The 16,554-nt window shown below is 38.5% G+C and overlaps 1 protein-coding gene across 1 annotated transcript in view; it reads left to right on the top strand.

Moving 5' to 3' along the window:
- Nucleotides 1–1,882: 1,882 nt before the first annotated feature.
- LOC107570827 (ephrin type-A receptor 3-like) overlaps nt 1,883–16,554 on the top strand; it is a 96,337-nt gene continuing 81,665 nt past the window's right edge. The window contains exons 1-2 of the mRNA XM_016257098.1: nt 1,883–1,929; nt 2,600–2,637. Of these exons, the coding sequence (XP_016112584.1) occupies nt 1,883–1,929; nt 2,600–2,637 (85 nt within the window). The remainder of the gene's footprint in view (nt 1,930–2,599; nt 2,638–16,554) is intronic.

Raw genomic sequence — 16,554 nt, 5'->3', positions numbered from 1 at the left:
GTATGCATTTTTGGGTGAACTAAACAATCAAATATGTGGGCAAGGACATTTAGAGTATTTGGAGGGAAGTGGAGTGGAAGGACTTCTACATTTATCTGATGGAAATTCAGGGGAAAAAATGGGGACATCTCATTCTTTTCACAGTTTGTTGATTGTGAACCAAGCTGAAATGAGTGTTCACCAAAACAGCAAGCTTTTCAAATGTTTTCGAGGACTTGAGTGATGGCTAAATTTGGAAACATTACTTTAATAAGTTATGTTTGTGTTACCTGCCCAGCACTGTTATTAACTGAAAAAAATAAAAAAAAAAAGCATTGAGCTGCTGACATTCTCAATGAGCCAGTGAAGTCAAAAGGTGTTGGTTTTTCACACTTGCTCCAGTGTTTATGCCCAGGAGAGCTGAATCCACGCTCTCCTCGGTGCCAGCGCTCAGCAAACAAAAGGTCAGAGCCCTCGGAAAAGTGTGTCAGCTGCGCTGAATAGCCTCTACGGTGAAACTGTCAGCAGGCTAATGTATTAAAATTAGGCATTTTTGCTAGTCTTCTTTATGCAAGGTAGGTGCTAATGGACTCATTAGCCAGGCCCGCCTGCCTCTGAAATGGCAGCCATGCTCTAATTACTGACATTTTCCATAATACTGTTTTTGTAATATCCGTGTTTTTCTTCAGCTGTTCCGTGGTCGAGTTTCGGTAATGGTCACCCCTCCTTCTCGACGAGGGCTCTAGCGACGCTTGGAGACCACTCAGGAGATGAGACTGCTGGTCCCTGTTTAAATATTCATTAGGACTCATGTATCCAACTGTCTCTGATTAACGTGAATAAAAAAGGCTAAGTGCTTTCATTTAAAAAAGGCAACAAATAATGGAAAATGATGACATTCAATTAGGCTTGGCTATGTGCTGCTCGTCAACACTTCTCATTTGGAAGTCAGCAAGGAAGTCCATTTGAATGCTGATCAGCGTATGTTTGTTCAAGACTGCGTTTTTTGACAGTCGTGCATAAATGTGTTTGAAAAGGCATGAGCGTGTGCGTTTGGTTCAGTCGTGTTGTCCTCTGTGCTGGGGCAGCGAGGCAGGGTAGAGCACTGGTACATTTCCATAGGGACCTCTGGACATAGCGTGTTCCCTCTGTGGTTTTCTCAGATGACACACACAGACAATATTGTCCTGCATATAAAATATTAATATCCTCATAGTTACATCTTTTAAAGTTAGTTTTTCATGCACTTTTTGAGTATAACTGCATTTATCAGAACGATGGCTTGTCTGTGTATGTGGCGGGTGAGTAGATTGTGATATAGTGCACTGCCACACTTTCAACTTAACTACAGAGGACATCAAATTATACAGCCTTCTTTAGTTTCGTATGATTAAATAAAGATATTCATATAATGGTTTATATCACTTATACTGAACACATCTTTTTGTATTAAAGTTTCAGTTCACCCCAAAATTAAAATTTACTCATTATTTACTCACCCTCATGTTTTTAAATTAGTATAACTAACCAGTTAGTAAGACTAACCAGTAATAACCAGTATGATGCAATATTCCAAATCTTCTGAAGTCATACGGTAGCTTTGAGTGAAGAATAGAGCAAAATATATGCTGTTAAATAATGATCTTCCTCCTCAAGTAAGCTGTGACTGGATTTTTGAGTCGGTGAACTGAACTGAACCAGTTTGATTTGTGAGCAAGTAGTTCAGACAGGTTTTGTGAACCGGATCAACTGATTCATTAAAAAGACTTGCTTTTTGCTCACAATTCGTTTACAGTTCATGATGAGCCAAGTATGTAAGAATTTCAATAATAAATGATTTGTGTGACATAAGGTTGAATGAGAATTTACATGTTTGGGTGAACTATCCCTTTAAATAGGTGTTATGAGAATTCGTCAGCAGTTTCGCAGCAATGTAAAACAGAAGGCTCGGTGAACTGAACTGAACCAGTTTGATTTGTGAGCAAGTAGTTCAGACAGGTTTTGTGAACCGGATCAACTGATTAATTAAAAAGACTTGCTTTTTGCTCACAATTCGTTTACAGTTCATGATGAGCCAAGTATGTAAGAATTTCAATAATAAATGATTTTGTGTGACATAAGGTTGAATGAGAATTTACATGTTTGGGTGAACTATCCCTTTAAATAGGTGTTATGAGAATTCGTCAGCAGTTTCGCAGCAATGTAAAACAGAAGGACATAATTTACTAAGTTCAGCTTAACACGCATCTTGAATGCTGTTTTTATTATTGATTCCTTAATGTATATTTAATGCTGGGTCGGATGTGGAATTTAGTGATTTGAATCGGCCTGAAATATACTAAGATGCACTTAATGAGTTTACAGTAAATCTATCATCTATCTTGCCAGAATTGCCCATCTTCTGAAACTCAGATGAGTTCTTGTCAACCTCTATTGGCGGTGGTTCTTCCTGAGTGGTTCACCCTGCTTTGTGGCTTCTTTTTTCCCCTATATGTGGCATTTTGAAATGGACCAGTCCAGAACTTTTACACCCTGCTAGGTAATTAACATGCTCAGGCTGTCTTCAATCTCAAGGGAGCTCTCATTAGAACAGTCCTCTTTCAGTGTGCTTTATTCACAGCGTTGGAGACCTATCTGATAAGAGCTGTCTGTTCTCAGGTCAGTTATTGTGTTGCTGCTGGCTTCTCATATCAGCTGGATGAATAAGGCTGTTGCTCTTTTGGTTTGAAGTGTTCAGGATGGGTAGATAGGGCTTGTTTCTGTTGAGCTCACATTGCTTACATGAATAGAGGAGTGCACATTTGTCTTTGCTTATGTCATTTTGAAGGTAGTCTTGTAGAGCCAGACTTCTGAATATCAACAAAGCCTGGGCCTTCCATCAGTACTAAATAGGTTGTAGCTGATTTTAATGCTTTCAAATTTATTTGTATCAGTTGATATTGAATAATTAATTGTGCATTCTCGTGTTACCTAATTTTTACATTTAGATTACATTTGCCATCACCTAATGATTTAATAACACTGTTAAATATATTTCAAAATGCAAATTTCAACATGAATATCCATTGTTTACACTGTGCATTATAATGCTGTGGTGCCTAAATTAACTTGTAACATTTAAAATTATTGATTTTAGTTTTTAGTGTTTTATTTTTTTATTATTTTGACAAAATAGTATTTATCAATTTTTCAATTATCAGCCATAACATAAAAAAAAATGGCTTAACAGTAATGGCCAGAATTTTTGGTGATTCAATATTTAATGTAAACATATAAATATATTTATTAATATTTATAGAACATTTGGATTAAAAATAGTAGTAAAAGAAAGATTATGAAGCTAAAAGATTAGGAGATATTGAAAATTCTGCACTGATTCTAGATCACTAATTAAATTAGCAAAAACGTCAAGAGTTTCCGTGCAACACAGTTCCAGCAGAACGTTTTTCAGCTAGACTGTGTTGTACTCATTCAAACCTTTCCAACCGGATTCCCAGAAATTGCATAAAACCAACAAGTCCGATTGAGGCTTGGCATTTTGAAAAACCTCTTGCATCAGATGATCGGTGAAATTACTTTACAGGAAACCACAATGAGATGTTTTTAGGTGGGTAGATATTTATAATGAATGTTTTGGGCTGTTCCTGTGTACAATTTTTAGATTCTGCCAAATGTCGCTTGTGTTTGTTTCTATTTTGACACAATGATGTGTATTTATAAGATCCAGTCAGTGTGTTGTATTCAGACTTCCTTGGTGCCGAAGGTACTGATGTCAGATATTGTCTGACTGATTAGACAGAATAACTGACTGTACGAGTCCCTGTGCGCTGTGTAGATTTCAGCCATCCTTTCTTTCTCTCTCAGAGTAACCCTACACGTCCATGGCAAAAAATAACCTGATGTGCACTGTCAGGGATTATATCATTATGAAATTGAGATATGCTGTCAAAACACACCACTTGATACATATCCTCAATTGCACTCATTTCACACTGTTTTGATTCTGTCTCTTCCTCTCTTTCCATTTTCTATCACGGCTTTGAGTTGATGGGGTTTTTTTTCTTCGTCTTTCTCTACCTGACCCCTGGAGGCCTGAAGCAGGCCATTCATGCTGTCTGTGTCTGCCACAACCAATTACAGTTCCAGCAGAGACCAGAGTAGCCCAGACACCTGTCATCTTCCACTTCTCTGTCCTGGAACCCAATATACTTTCTCTCTTCACTGACACACTCTCACTCCTCCTCTGTGACGTTGGCCGATCGCTCCTACTTAGAGGTTCTTTAATTCCTTTTCTTCAGTTGGCGTATTTAATTTCTCTCTCTTCCAGACTTATGCCCTTCAGTAAGTTCTGCTGTCTTGCACTCTTTTGAATAGTGTGTCATGCTTTATTTCTCGTGTAAGATCCAGGAAATTGTATAGAATCAGGCATGATGGTTCAAATGGGTGAACGGGTTAGACTGGTGAACAGGTCATTTTGTGATATCAGAATCAAAACACAATTTTGATGTGTTTTTGATGTGATGATTCAGTGTGAAGTAGGGCGGGGCGATATGGCCAACAGTCTATATCGATAATTATCACGATAAATGTCAAATCTTTATTTCTTTCAAGTATAAAGCCAGATTTTTGCTCCAAAGTAAAAGTTGTATAAACTAGACCAATAATTTTCCTTAACAAAATAAATATCTAAATAGAAAAATGTCTTTCTTAGTTTCTGCATGTTCTAATGAGTCATATTGTTTCAAATCAAGAAACGGGTTTGGGTTGCCTGATAATATTAATAATAATTATATCACTTTTTGTCTCATGCACATCTGATAGTAGCTTGAGTTAGGGTGCAGAGGTAAAGTTTTGTTCATTATCAAAATTAGTTAAGATCTCTAAAATTGTAGCAACCTCAGTTTTATATGGTTAAATTTATTCAGACCAAGTTTTTATTTATTTATTTTTAAATTACGCATCGGTCTCCCATAGTAACATACATTAAGATCATTATAAGCACAGTTAAAACCACACAATATAGCACCTCAATACCATGGTAAAAATATAACTATATGGTTTTTTGATAGCCTATTTGAATGAAAAACAGTAGTCTAAAAACATTCAGTATAAATGCACACATGCTTTAGCTTAATCACAAATACATACTACAATTATACCATTACTCCTAATACAATTCAGTGTGAATATCCAAAATTTCTGCCACAATACCATGGTGCAGTGAGTGCTACTACAGTAAATCCATTGTAAATGATGGCGATGTGTAGACTGAAAAGCCTTCTGACTGTCTCGTTGCACACAGTGTTTTAGATCACTAATTAAATTAGCAAAAACGTCAAGAGTTTCCGTGCAACACAGTTCCAGCAGAACGTTTTTCAGCTAGACTGTGTTGTACTCATTCAAACCTTTCCAACCGGATTCCCAGAAATTGCATAAAACCAACAAGTCCGATTGAGGCTTGGCATTTTGAAAAACCTCTTGCATCAGATGATCGGTGAAACTACTTTACAGGAAACCATAATGAGATGTTTTTAGGTGGGTAGATATTTATAATGAATGTTTTGGGCTGTTCCTGTGTACAATTTTTAGATTCTGCCAAATGTCGCTTGTGTTTGTTTCTATTTTGACACAATGATGTGTATTTATAAGATCCAGTCAGTGTGTTGTATTCAGACTTCCTTGGTGCCGAAGGTACTGATGTCAGATATTGTCTGACTGATTAGACAGAATAACTGACTGTACGAGTCCCTGTGCGCTGTGTAGATTTCAGCCATCCTTTCTTTCTCTCTCAGAGTAACCCTACACGTCCATGGCAAAAAATAACCTGATGTGCACTGTCAGGGATTATATCATTATGAAATTGAGATATGCTGTCAAAACACACCACTTGATACATATCCTCAATTGCACTCATTTCACACTGTTTTGATTCTGTCTCTTCCTCTCTTTCCATTTTCTATCACGGCTTTGAGTTGATGGGGTTTTTTTTCTTCGTCTTTCTCTACCTGACCCCTGGAGGCCTGAAGCAGGCCATTCATGCTGTCTGTGTCTGCCACAACCAATTACAGTTCCAGCAGAGACCAGAGTAGCCCAGACACCTGTCATCTTCCACTTCTCTGTCCTGGAACCCAATATACTTTCTCTCTTCACTGACACACTCTCACTCCTCCTCTGTGACGTTGGCCGATCGCTCCTACTTAGAGGTTCTTTAATTCCTTTTCTTCAGTTGGCGTATTTAATTTCTCTCTCTTCCAGACTTATGCCCTTCAGTAAGTTCTGCTGTCTTGCACTCTTTTGAATAGTGTGTCATGCTTTATTTCTCGTGTAAGATCCAGGAAATTGTATAGAATCAGGCATGATGGTTCAAATGGGTGAACGGGTTAGACTGGTGAATTTGTGATATTGTGATATCAGAATCAAAACACAATTTTGATGTGTTTTTGATGTGATGATTCAGTGTGAAGTAGGGCGGGGCCAACAGTCCAACAGTCTATATCGATAATTATCACGATAAATGTCAAATCTTTATTTCTTTCAAGTATAAAGCCAGATTTTTGCTCCAAAGTAAAAGTTGTATAAACTAGACCAATAATTTTCCTTAACAAAATGAAAAATGTATTTCTTAGTTTCTGCATGTTCTAATGAGTGATATTGTTTCAAATCAAGAAACAGGTTTGGGTTGCCTGATAATATTAATAATAATTATATCACTTTTTGTCTCATGCACATCTGATAGTAGCTTGAGTTAGGGTGCAGAGGTAAAGTTTTGTTCATTATCAAAATTAGTTAAGATCTCTAAAATTGTAGCAACCTCAGTTTTATATGGTTAAATTTATTCAGACCAAGTTTTTATTTATTTATTTTTAAATTACGCATCGGTCTCCCATAGTAACATACATTAAGATCATTATAAGCACAGTTAAAACCACACAATATAGCACCTCAATACCATGGTAAAAATATAACTATATGGTTTTTTGATAGCCTATTTGAATGAAAAACAGTAGTCTAAAAACATTCAGTATAAATGCACACATGCTTTAGCTTAATCACAAATACATACTACAATTATACCATTACTCCTAATACAATTCAGTGTGAATATCCAAAATTTCTGCCACAATACCATGGTGCAGTGAGTGCTACTACAGTAAATCCATTGTAAATGATGGCGATGTGTAGACTGAAAAGCCTTCTGACTGTCTCGTTGCACACAGTGTTTCTCCTGTTTGGCTTTAAACTAGTTTAAATCACCGAGTCATTTGTGTTCATCGCTGAATTCAAGCACTTCACACTGGATCTCACAGCCCTGTTTAGTGCTCACGTGACCGAGTAAATGCATCTGCTCTAGTGAGCTCACGCCGGCGGCAGTTTGAGCTGTGATCCGAGCGGATAAACGATCCGTGTGGCGCGATTTTGTTCCGCTTTTGGCGCATAAACATTATATCGAACATTTATCGAACTCTTCGTATCGTTTTATCGAGGAAAATTATACCGCAATAATTATCGTTATCGAATTATCGCCCAGCTCTAGTGTGAAGCGTAACAAATAGTGTAATTCTTATGTCAGAATGACCATATTTACAAAATGTTTTATCTACCAGTGGGAAACCGAGTTATGTTACTGTCAATTACCAAATAAGTTTAATAATTTTAAATGTGTGATTATACAATTTGACTGTACAATTTAGTTTGTCAGCATAGTGTGTACTGTTCGTGGAAAATAACTACTGTATAAAGCTAGTCATGTAACTGGTTTGCACATCCTGTGCACAGCTACTGCATTTTTCAGTTTTTTTCACTAGTGTGCACCTTGTGCGTTTGACGTGAGTTGAAAAAAAAGAAAAATATGAAATTCCCCAGTGCATCCATCCATTTTATTCAGCTTAAAATGTGTCACTTCATATTTACGATTTCTGAACTCAACTACGAACTTCCCAGGAAGATTAGGAGGCAGCATAAACTGCAAAAAAAGAAAAGAAAATGTACTTAATGTGGTACCTTCTAAAATGCTGTATAGCCATAATATTTTTTAATATGACTAAATGAACCTTATTATGTCAGTAAAAGCCATATTTAAGGGTCAGATTGGGAAGACCGTTTTACTTTTTACAGTGTAATGTTCCTCTGAGGCGGGCTCTGGGATATTTAGTGTCTAACATCTCTGGCTGGGTCCAGCAGCAGACACTGGGTCACTTTGCTGAAGATGCCCAGAGCTTTCTGGGTCGTTGAAGTGACAGCAGAGTACAGATTCTGGTCACTGGTGAAAGTGTGTCCTGGCTGATTGCCTGTGGGTCCCTCTTAAAAGCGATTAAGACCAGGCTGATTTGATTTCACAGTAGATAAAGTGGGTCATGGCTCTCAGCAGTGAAAGAGCTGGTGAACCTGGTCAACCAGCATCATTTTGTTAGCTGAGGAAGTCTTGCTATAGTTTAAAAGTCTGATGAGGACACCAGCATCCTAAAACACATATGCTTGTAACCACCAATATTGTTCTTTTTATCAGGGAGGACAATTATTAATTATTTAGCCTCTTTTTACACTTGTGTCACTGCTCTCTGAAGTGTATTTATACAGTGACCCCCAAAAATATTTGGACACATTCTGGTTCTCAGACATTAGTGGATTATGTCCAGTGTATAAGATGAACTACACATGTGGTTATTCTAATAGGAGACCTGTATGAACTTGAGGGGAACTGAACATTCACTTAAAGGGGTCATATGATGTTGCTAAAAAGAACATTATTTTGTGTATTTGGTGTAATGAAATGTGTTTATGCGGTTTAAGGTTCAAAAAACATTATTTTCCACGTACTGTACATTATTCTTTCTCCTCTATGCCCCGCCTTTCTGAAACGCGTCGATTTTTACAAAGCTCATCAGTCTGAAAAGCGAGGTGTGCTCTGATTGGCCAGCTATCCAGAGCGTTATGATAGGCCGAATACCTCAAGTGTGTGATAGAAATGTTACGCCACTTACCATATTGTGATGCCCTGTCCGGCCGGAGTGACGAGACATAAACATTAAAACCCATTATAAACGAGGCATTTGTTGCATCCAGTGGGGACATAAGGCGATGTGTAGACTGAAAAGCCTTCTGACTGTCTTGTTGCACACAGTGTTTCTCCTGTTTGGCTTTAAACTAGTTTAAATCACCGAGTCATTTGTGTTCATCGCTGAATTCAAGCACTTCACACTGGATCTCACAGCCCTGTTTAGTGCTCACGTGACCGAGTAAATGCATCTGCTCTAGTGAGCTCACGCCGGCGGCAGTTTGAGCTGTGATCCGAGCGGATAAACGATCCGTGCTTTTGGCGCATAAACATTATATCGAACATTTATCGAACTCTTCGTATCGTTTTATCGAGGAAAATTATACCGCAATAATTATCGTTATCGAATTATCGCCCAGCTCTAGTGTGAAGCGTAACAAATAGTGTAATTCTTATGTCAGAATGACCATATTTACAAAATGTTTTATCTACCAGTGGGAAACCGAGTTATGTTACTGTCAATTACCAAATAAGTTTAATAATTTTAAATGTGTGATTATACAATTTGACTGTACAATTTAGTTTGTCAGCATAGTGTGTACTGTTCGTGGAAAATAACTACTGTATAAAGCTAGTCATGTAACTGGTTTGCACATCCTGTGCACAGCTACTGCATTTTTCAGTTTTTTTCACTAGTGTGCACCTTGTGCGTTTGACGTGAGTTGAAAAAAAAGAAAAATATGAAATTCCCCAGTGCATCCATCCATTTTATTCAGCTTAAAATGTGTCACTTCATATTTACGATTTCTGAACTCAACTACGAACTTCCCAGGAAGATTAGGAGGCAGCATAAACTGCAAAAAAAGAAAAGAAAATGTACTTAATGTGGTACCTTCTAAAATGCTGTATAGCCATAATATTTTTTAATATGACTAAATGAACCTTATTATGTCAGTAAAAGCCATATTTAAGGGTCAGATTGGGAAGACCGTTTTACTTTTTACAGTGTAATGTTCCTCTGAGGCGGGCTCTGGGATATTTAGTGTCTAACATCTCTGGCTGGGTCCAGCAGCAGACACTGGGTCACTTTGCTGAAGATGCCCAGAGCTTTCTGGGTCGTTGAAGTGACAGCAGAGTACAGATTCTGGTCACTGGTGAAAGTGTGTCCTGGCTGATTGCCTGTGGGTCCCTCTTAAAAGCGATTAAGACCAGGCTGATTTGATTTCACAGTAGATAAAGTGGGTCATGGCTCTCAGCAGTGAAAGAGCTGGTGAACCTGGTCAACCAGCATCATTTTGTTAGCTGAGGAAGTCTTGCTATAGTTTAAAAGTCTGATGAGGACACCAGCATCCTAAAACACATATGCTTGTAACCACCAATATTGTTCTTTTTATCAGGGAGGACAATTATTAATTATTTAGCCTCTTTTTACACTTGTGTCACTGCTCTCTGAAGTGTATTTATACAGTGACCCCCAAAAATATTTGGACACATTCTGGTTCTCAGACATTAGTGGATTATGTCCAGTGTATAAGATGAACTACACATGTGGTTATTCTAATAGGAGACCTGTATGAACTTGAGGGGAACTGAACATTCACTTAAAGGGGTCATATGATGTTGCTAAAAAGAACATTATTTTGTGTATTTGGTGTAATGAAATGTCTTTATGTGGTTTAAGGTTAAAAAACATTATTTTCCACATACTGTACATTATTTTTTCTCCTACGTACGTTACGCCCCTTACCATACTGTGATGCCATGTCCCGGCGCGACGAGACAACACCAATAAAACCCATTACAAACGAGGCATTTGTTGCATCCAGTGGGGACATAATTATGGATTATAATGACTAATACTGTCTTTTTACGCGTTGCATCGCGCCGCACCGCGTAAACATAAAACCACGTCTGCATTTGTGATCGGAGAAATGACAAACAACAAGTGCTACTCTACACTGCTCAAAACTCGTGTTTGAATCATCAATGGCAAATCCTTTAACTATGAAAACGTACTTACAGTCTTTGAGTCAGAACAGCCGGCATTGTAGCCTACTCTCCCAGGATCAGGAAACAGTCCTCCATAAAATGCGCTGGATACATCTGAATATTTGGGTTAAACTGTTCTGGAACAGTGTTGTAACAAGTGCTACTCTACACTGCTCAAAACTCGTGTTTGAATCATCAATGGCAAATCCTTTAACTATGAAAACGTACTTACAGTCTTTGAGTCAGAACAGCCGGCATTGTAGCCTACTCTCCCAGGATCAGGAAACAGTCCTCCATAAAATGCGCTGGATACATCTGAATATTTGGGTTAAACTGTTCTGGAACAGTGTTGTAAATACAACTTAACCACTGATTTCTAGTCGTGTCCTTTTTTGGAAGGCCAAATAAAGTCGTTTTGTTTCACAACGAAACGGCGTCACATGTCGTCAATGACATTTATACTAATTTATACTTTTTTGTCCATGACTAAGTGTCTAAACTTCTTGTACAGAGAGTCCAAGTCTTAGACCTCATTGACATTGACTGCATTTTAACATAATTAAATCAAGGAAAATGAATAAAACATATATACGTTTTAGCACTATTTGTAATATAACAAATACAAAATTATATTATAAATAATATTTTCATGAATATATTTCAAACCTAACCCCATGTTAACATATTCTTATAACTTATTTTTTTATTATATATATATATTATCCAACAAATTATCCATCATTTATTTATTAAATGCCGTTATTTATTTTAAAACAGCAAAATGGTTTATGGATTTTTTTTCTCCTGAAAAGTACACAGACTTGTCTTACCAAACGTCTGTAGCGGTCTTAAAAGTAATACAGAGGTCTATCAAATCGTTGTCTGAGATATGTGCTCAGTGAAGTTTTGACTGAATCTCAGAGGAGAATGACACTCATAAGAAAAACAGACTTCATCTTTTAAAAGAGAGGTCTGTGTGATATATGAACTCATAGTGATATATGAACATGTTAGAAGTTAAAACAGATGTTATGGAAGGTTATTCTTTAGTCCTGCAAAATGCATTTTAATCTTTTGGGGGGCATTTTTAATTGTCTTTTGATCCTTTTCAAGGATCCGTTCCTGATCCTTTTCTCATTCTTTCTTTCTTTCCTGCGGTAGAGGGTCAGTCAGAAGCCGAAGACGTCTTGCTGAAAGAGAGCTCTTGAAGCTCTGTGTGTGAATAGAGGACATTTTACCTCATGCCAGATGTTTTGTGAGGGGGACTGATGGGTGATGTGGAACGACTCAAACTGGGGGCCGTTTCCAGCCCCCTTTGCTCACATCCTCACAAAGCTTCAGTGTTACTCACTGCTGGCCTCAAATACACAGCTGCACCTAATTTTTAGACTGCATCACCCTCTCTTCCTCTTCCTCCTCCTCCTCCTCCTCCTCCTCCTACTTCACGTCTCTCATTCTCTCAGACTCTGAGCAAGTGAAATGAATAAAATGTATTCCCCAGTATTTCAAGTATAGGGAAAACATCAGGCCAAAGAACGTGCGCAGCAGTAAATGGATGTACAGTTGGAAAATCTAAGGTCCAAATATAGATTGTCTTTTCCCCCATGGGACGATGCCGCCATAATAGTTGTACAGAACACCACGGTTATATTCATAGCTCAATACATATTTTTTTTGCTGTAATTGGGGACATCAGAGCTCATCTTTGCTTGGACGGTGTAATATTGCAGATTGTTATGATTCACACACCAGCACCAAAAAAGCTGAAGGGTGAAACAGCACAGCAAATGTAAACGCTCGTAATATGATGTATTTTCATGTGGAACATGATCTACATCAAGAAAAAAAAATGCAGGATAGGGCTTGATTTTATCCATTGGGAATATATTGGATTTTGAATGTGGACGTTATTTACTGTTGGAGGAGGTGAAAAGTAAGAGGAAATCACCTAAAAAGGAAAGTCATTTCAGAGGAAGAGCAAACACATTTTGAGAGTACATTATATATATATTTTTAAATAACTGATGAATCATCCACAATAAAATACAGGCCTGTTGCATAAATTTCTTAGTATTACAAGTTTCTATTTTTAAGACTGGTCATAACCTTTTTATTTCATTATTATTATTATTATTTGTGAAAACCTTGGTCTAATTTGAGAATGAAAATTAAGGCTGATCCTTTAGCTAACTAGTTCTTAAGACATTTATTTATTTATTTTTACCTTTTTACATTTAGATTACCTTAGCCATCACGCACACTTAAAGTTAATCTTTAAAAACACTAATTAATTACACTGTTAAATGCACTGATTTTTAGCAAATCTCAAAGTGAATACCCATTTTTATGTACACTGTACATTGTGATGTTGTGATGCATGAAATTAACTTGTATTTTAGTTTGTAGTGTCTTATTTTTAATTTGAATTTGAAAATGTTCGTCCAATCATACTCCTCGGTCCGAGGACTACAATAGGCTGTCCTACCTGCCTGTCAACATATGTATCTGCATACCTCTGTGCACCCTGTTCGCGCAAACATGATCGCGCGTTCCATCATGTTTTTGCAGACCAAGCGAAAATGAAAGCCCTTATTAATGTAATGTTATGCGCTTTGTACTGTTTTCTCACCAGTGAATGAGACATAAGGTAATCTGACAGCTTTGCATTCAACCCTTCACCAACGCTCTCTCTCTATTCATGTGCTGCCTGTGCACGTCCATGTGTTTTGGAGGAGGTATGGCTTTGGAGAGTGATTTGCAGGGAGGGTGGGATCTTAAGCTTTCAAAGCTAGCTTGCTATTGCTAGTCTCTCTGAAATCACCCACACTACCCTAAAGGGGTCATATGATGCGATTTAAATTTTTCTTTCTTTTTGGAGTGTTACAAGCTCTTGGTGCATAAAGAAGATCTGTAAAATTGCAAAGACTAAAGTCTCAAATCCAAAGAGATATTCTTTATAAAAGTTAAGAGTCAGCCACGCCTACCTAAAACGGCTCGTTCTAACATGCCCCCACATACCTACGTCACTATCTGGGAAGATTTGCATAACGCTGCCCAAATGTTCACGCTAAGAAAGAAGGCGTAACTTTTATTCTAGCTGTAGTATTGTTGTTGCCGCTGCCATGTCGTGAAGGCACTGTTTGATTCGTTGTGAAAGTGAAACTACTTTGTTTGGCCTTCCAAAAGAGGGCGATATCTGGTTCGTCATGCCTGGAGCTGATCCGTGCTGGTCGCTGAGGAAATACAATAACTTTGCGCTGTGATTCGCCGGATCAGCTTTCACCGTGGACAAAGCGAAGTCCAGCCCGGAGTCGTCACATGTGGTTGCCGAAAGCCCGCCGGACGCTCCTTCGTCGAATCCGCCGCCTCTGCTCACTCTAGCCCTCCGCCTCTGCTCACTCTAGCCCTCCGGCCGTTCCTCACTCTAGCCCCGGCCTCAGCTCACTCTAGGCCACCGTGTGTGATGCTTTGTTTCAGGAAAGAGGCTTTCCATCTGGGCTGTACTTGAAACCAGGTCTGTGACTTTGGGGCAGATTCATTCTACTAGGCGGACCACTACTTCTTCCGGTGCCCAGCTGTAGTATGTCAGTGTTACTACTATATCTATCTATGGAGTTAAGGGCTGCACACATGCGACTTATCTCCCTGGCAGTTGTAGCACTGTATTGGGCAAGATTAGTACACAAAATAATGTTCTTTTTAGCAGCATCATATGACCCCTTTGGAACTAGATTACTAAACATGTACTAACAATGAAATATACTTCGAAAGCATTTATTAGTTGTATCTGTTAATGTATGTTAGTGTATCTGTTATGTTATTGTAAAGTGTTACCATTTGTTACCAGAGTTATTCATAAATTGGGTGGCATGTTGGGAGGCAGCTGTCTTATTCCTAGAGGAAATGGAGAATTGACTCCTCTGATCCGTGGCGATAAATTCCAGATGTGTTTGAATGTTGTCAGACCGACGGCCTTGTCCACGTTGACCTCTGTGCTGACAACACCAATCACAGCTCTGAGAATTGGCGGCCGCTGTACGAACAAGGCCTGCTGAGTTTCTATGTTATCAATAATGCAAAAGCTCCGGTGCTTTCGCCTGCAGTCCATGTCTCTTATAACCCAATTTGCACCTCAGATCCCTGCTTTGCCTTCCTGGAGACTGCAGCCTGTAAAGTGTGGCTGCTCTCTGTCTGCTCAAACATTGTCACTTTGGCATTTGAGTTCAAGGACACAGAGTATCACAAAAGGAAATGCTACTTTAAGCCACACATGCTGAGTTTAATGCCATTTTTTGTCTTAGTCACCTTTAGACAGTTTATCTGTGCTTTTGAGGCTCTGACTGCTGACGTGTATGTTATTGAACAAACTGTAGGTCTGTTATCAGATCAACATCACATATATGTAACACACTTGAACATGTTTTGTGTTTCCTTAATAAAATGTGGTCAAGGCTGGAACAGAGGGTGTGATTTGAGATATGTGCATGTGTGATGTATTGGAGAGTGCAAGCAGGTGATAAGAATCGCTCTGAATTGATTATTCTGTCAGAGGAGGTAAAGATCTGTACCTGCTTCATCAAACAACACTTCACCCCCACAGATTTATAACAGCCAGCCACCCCCTCTGCCCGCCACCACACTGCAGGAACCAGCTCAGCAACTCTGCTGGAAACAACAGCTTACATGACCATTTACTGTATGAGAAGTATATTTTTGTGTATTTTCATGCTGGTCACCTAGACTTACATGGCCAGGCTTTTGATTACTGGTACAAAAGCCACTTTTCAGCTCGTTCTAGGCCAGAAACATCTGTTTTGAGACCGTCTGACCAGCATGTATATTGCCATTTCTTTTTTCTTTCAAAGCTTACTTTTCAGCAGCCAATACTTTAGTAAACAGTGTCACGTGATCCTTCAGAAATCATTCTAATATGCCGAATTAGTGCTTTAAGAAACATTATTTATTATTATCAGTGTTGAAAACAGAAAACATTTCGAGTTTATTGAAACTGAAATTAAGTGTTATGTTAGAGCAGTAATGTAATCTTCAGCAGAATTTAGAAGATACACACATGTACACACAAATTCAAAGCTTTGAAACGGCAACATAATTTGTTTAATTCCAGGTGAGTGCCAATTCAACTCAATCTAATGAACAAAGAGGATAATATTTTGCTCTTCTTGGGAGTTGTGTTTTATACAGTCTCTTTGGAGTTTGCATCACTAGCGTCATGCTAGTATATACATATGTGTCATGAATCCGGTCCATGAACTTCCAATTTCATTGACTCTCGCACTACACACTGTTGCACATCACTCCGGACTACATATCCCATCATTCATTGCACTGATTGCACTCAGCACGGATTGCACCCAGCTGTTTCATATCACTCCCTCACTATTTAACACTCACTCTGTTCCCTTCCCTCTGCCGAGTATTGTCTAGCGATTATCACTCTCCTAGCGATAGCTACTCTACAGAGCCCTAGGTCGTTTTTCCCAGCCCTAGCCCTAGCCCTAGCCTTAGCCTAGTTTTGCCTTGCCTTGTCTGTTTCCTTCGGTGTTGATCTCGAGTATTGTTTAGCGTTTATC

This window comes from Sinocyclocheilus grahami, unplaced genomic scaffold (genome assembly GCF_001515645.1).
Source record: "Sinocyclocheilus grahami isolate Dianchi unplaced genomic scaffold, SAMN03320097.WGS_v1.1 scaffold1510.1, whole genome shotgun sequence".
Classification (NCBI taxonomy): Eukaryota; Metazoa; Chordata; class Actinopteri; order Cypriniformes; family Cyprinidae; genus Sinocyclocheilus; species Sinocyclocheilus grahami.
This window is presented reverse-complemented; position numbering and strand designations above follow the sequence as displayed.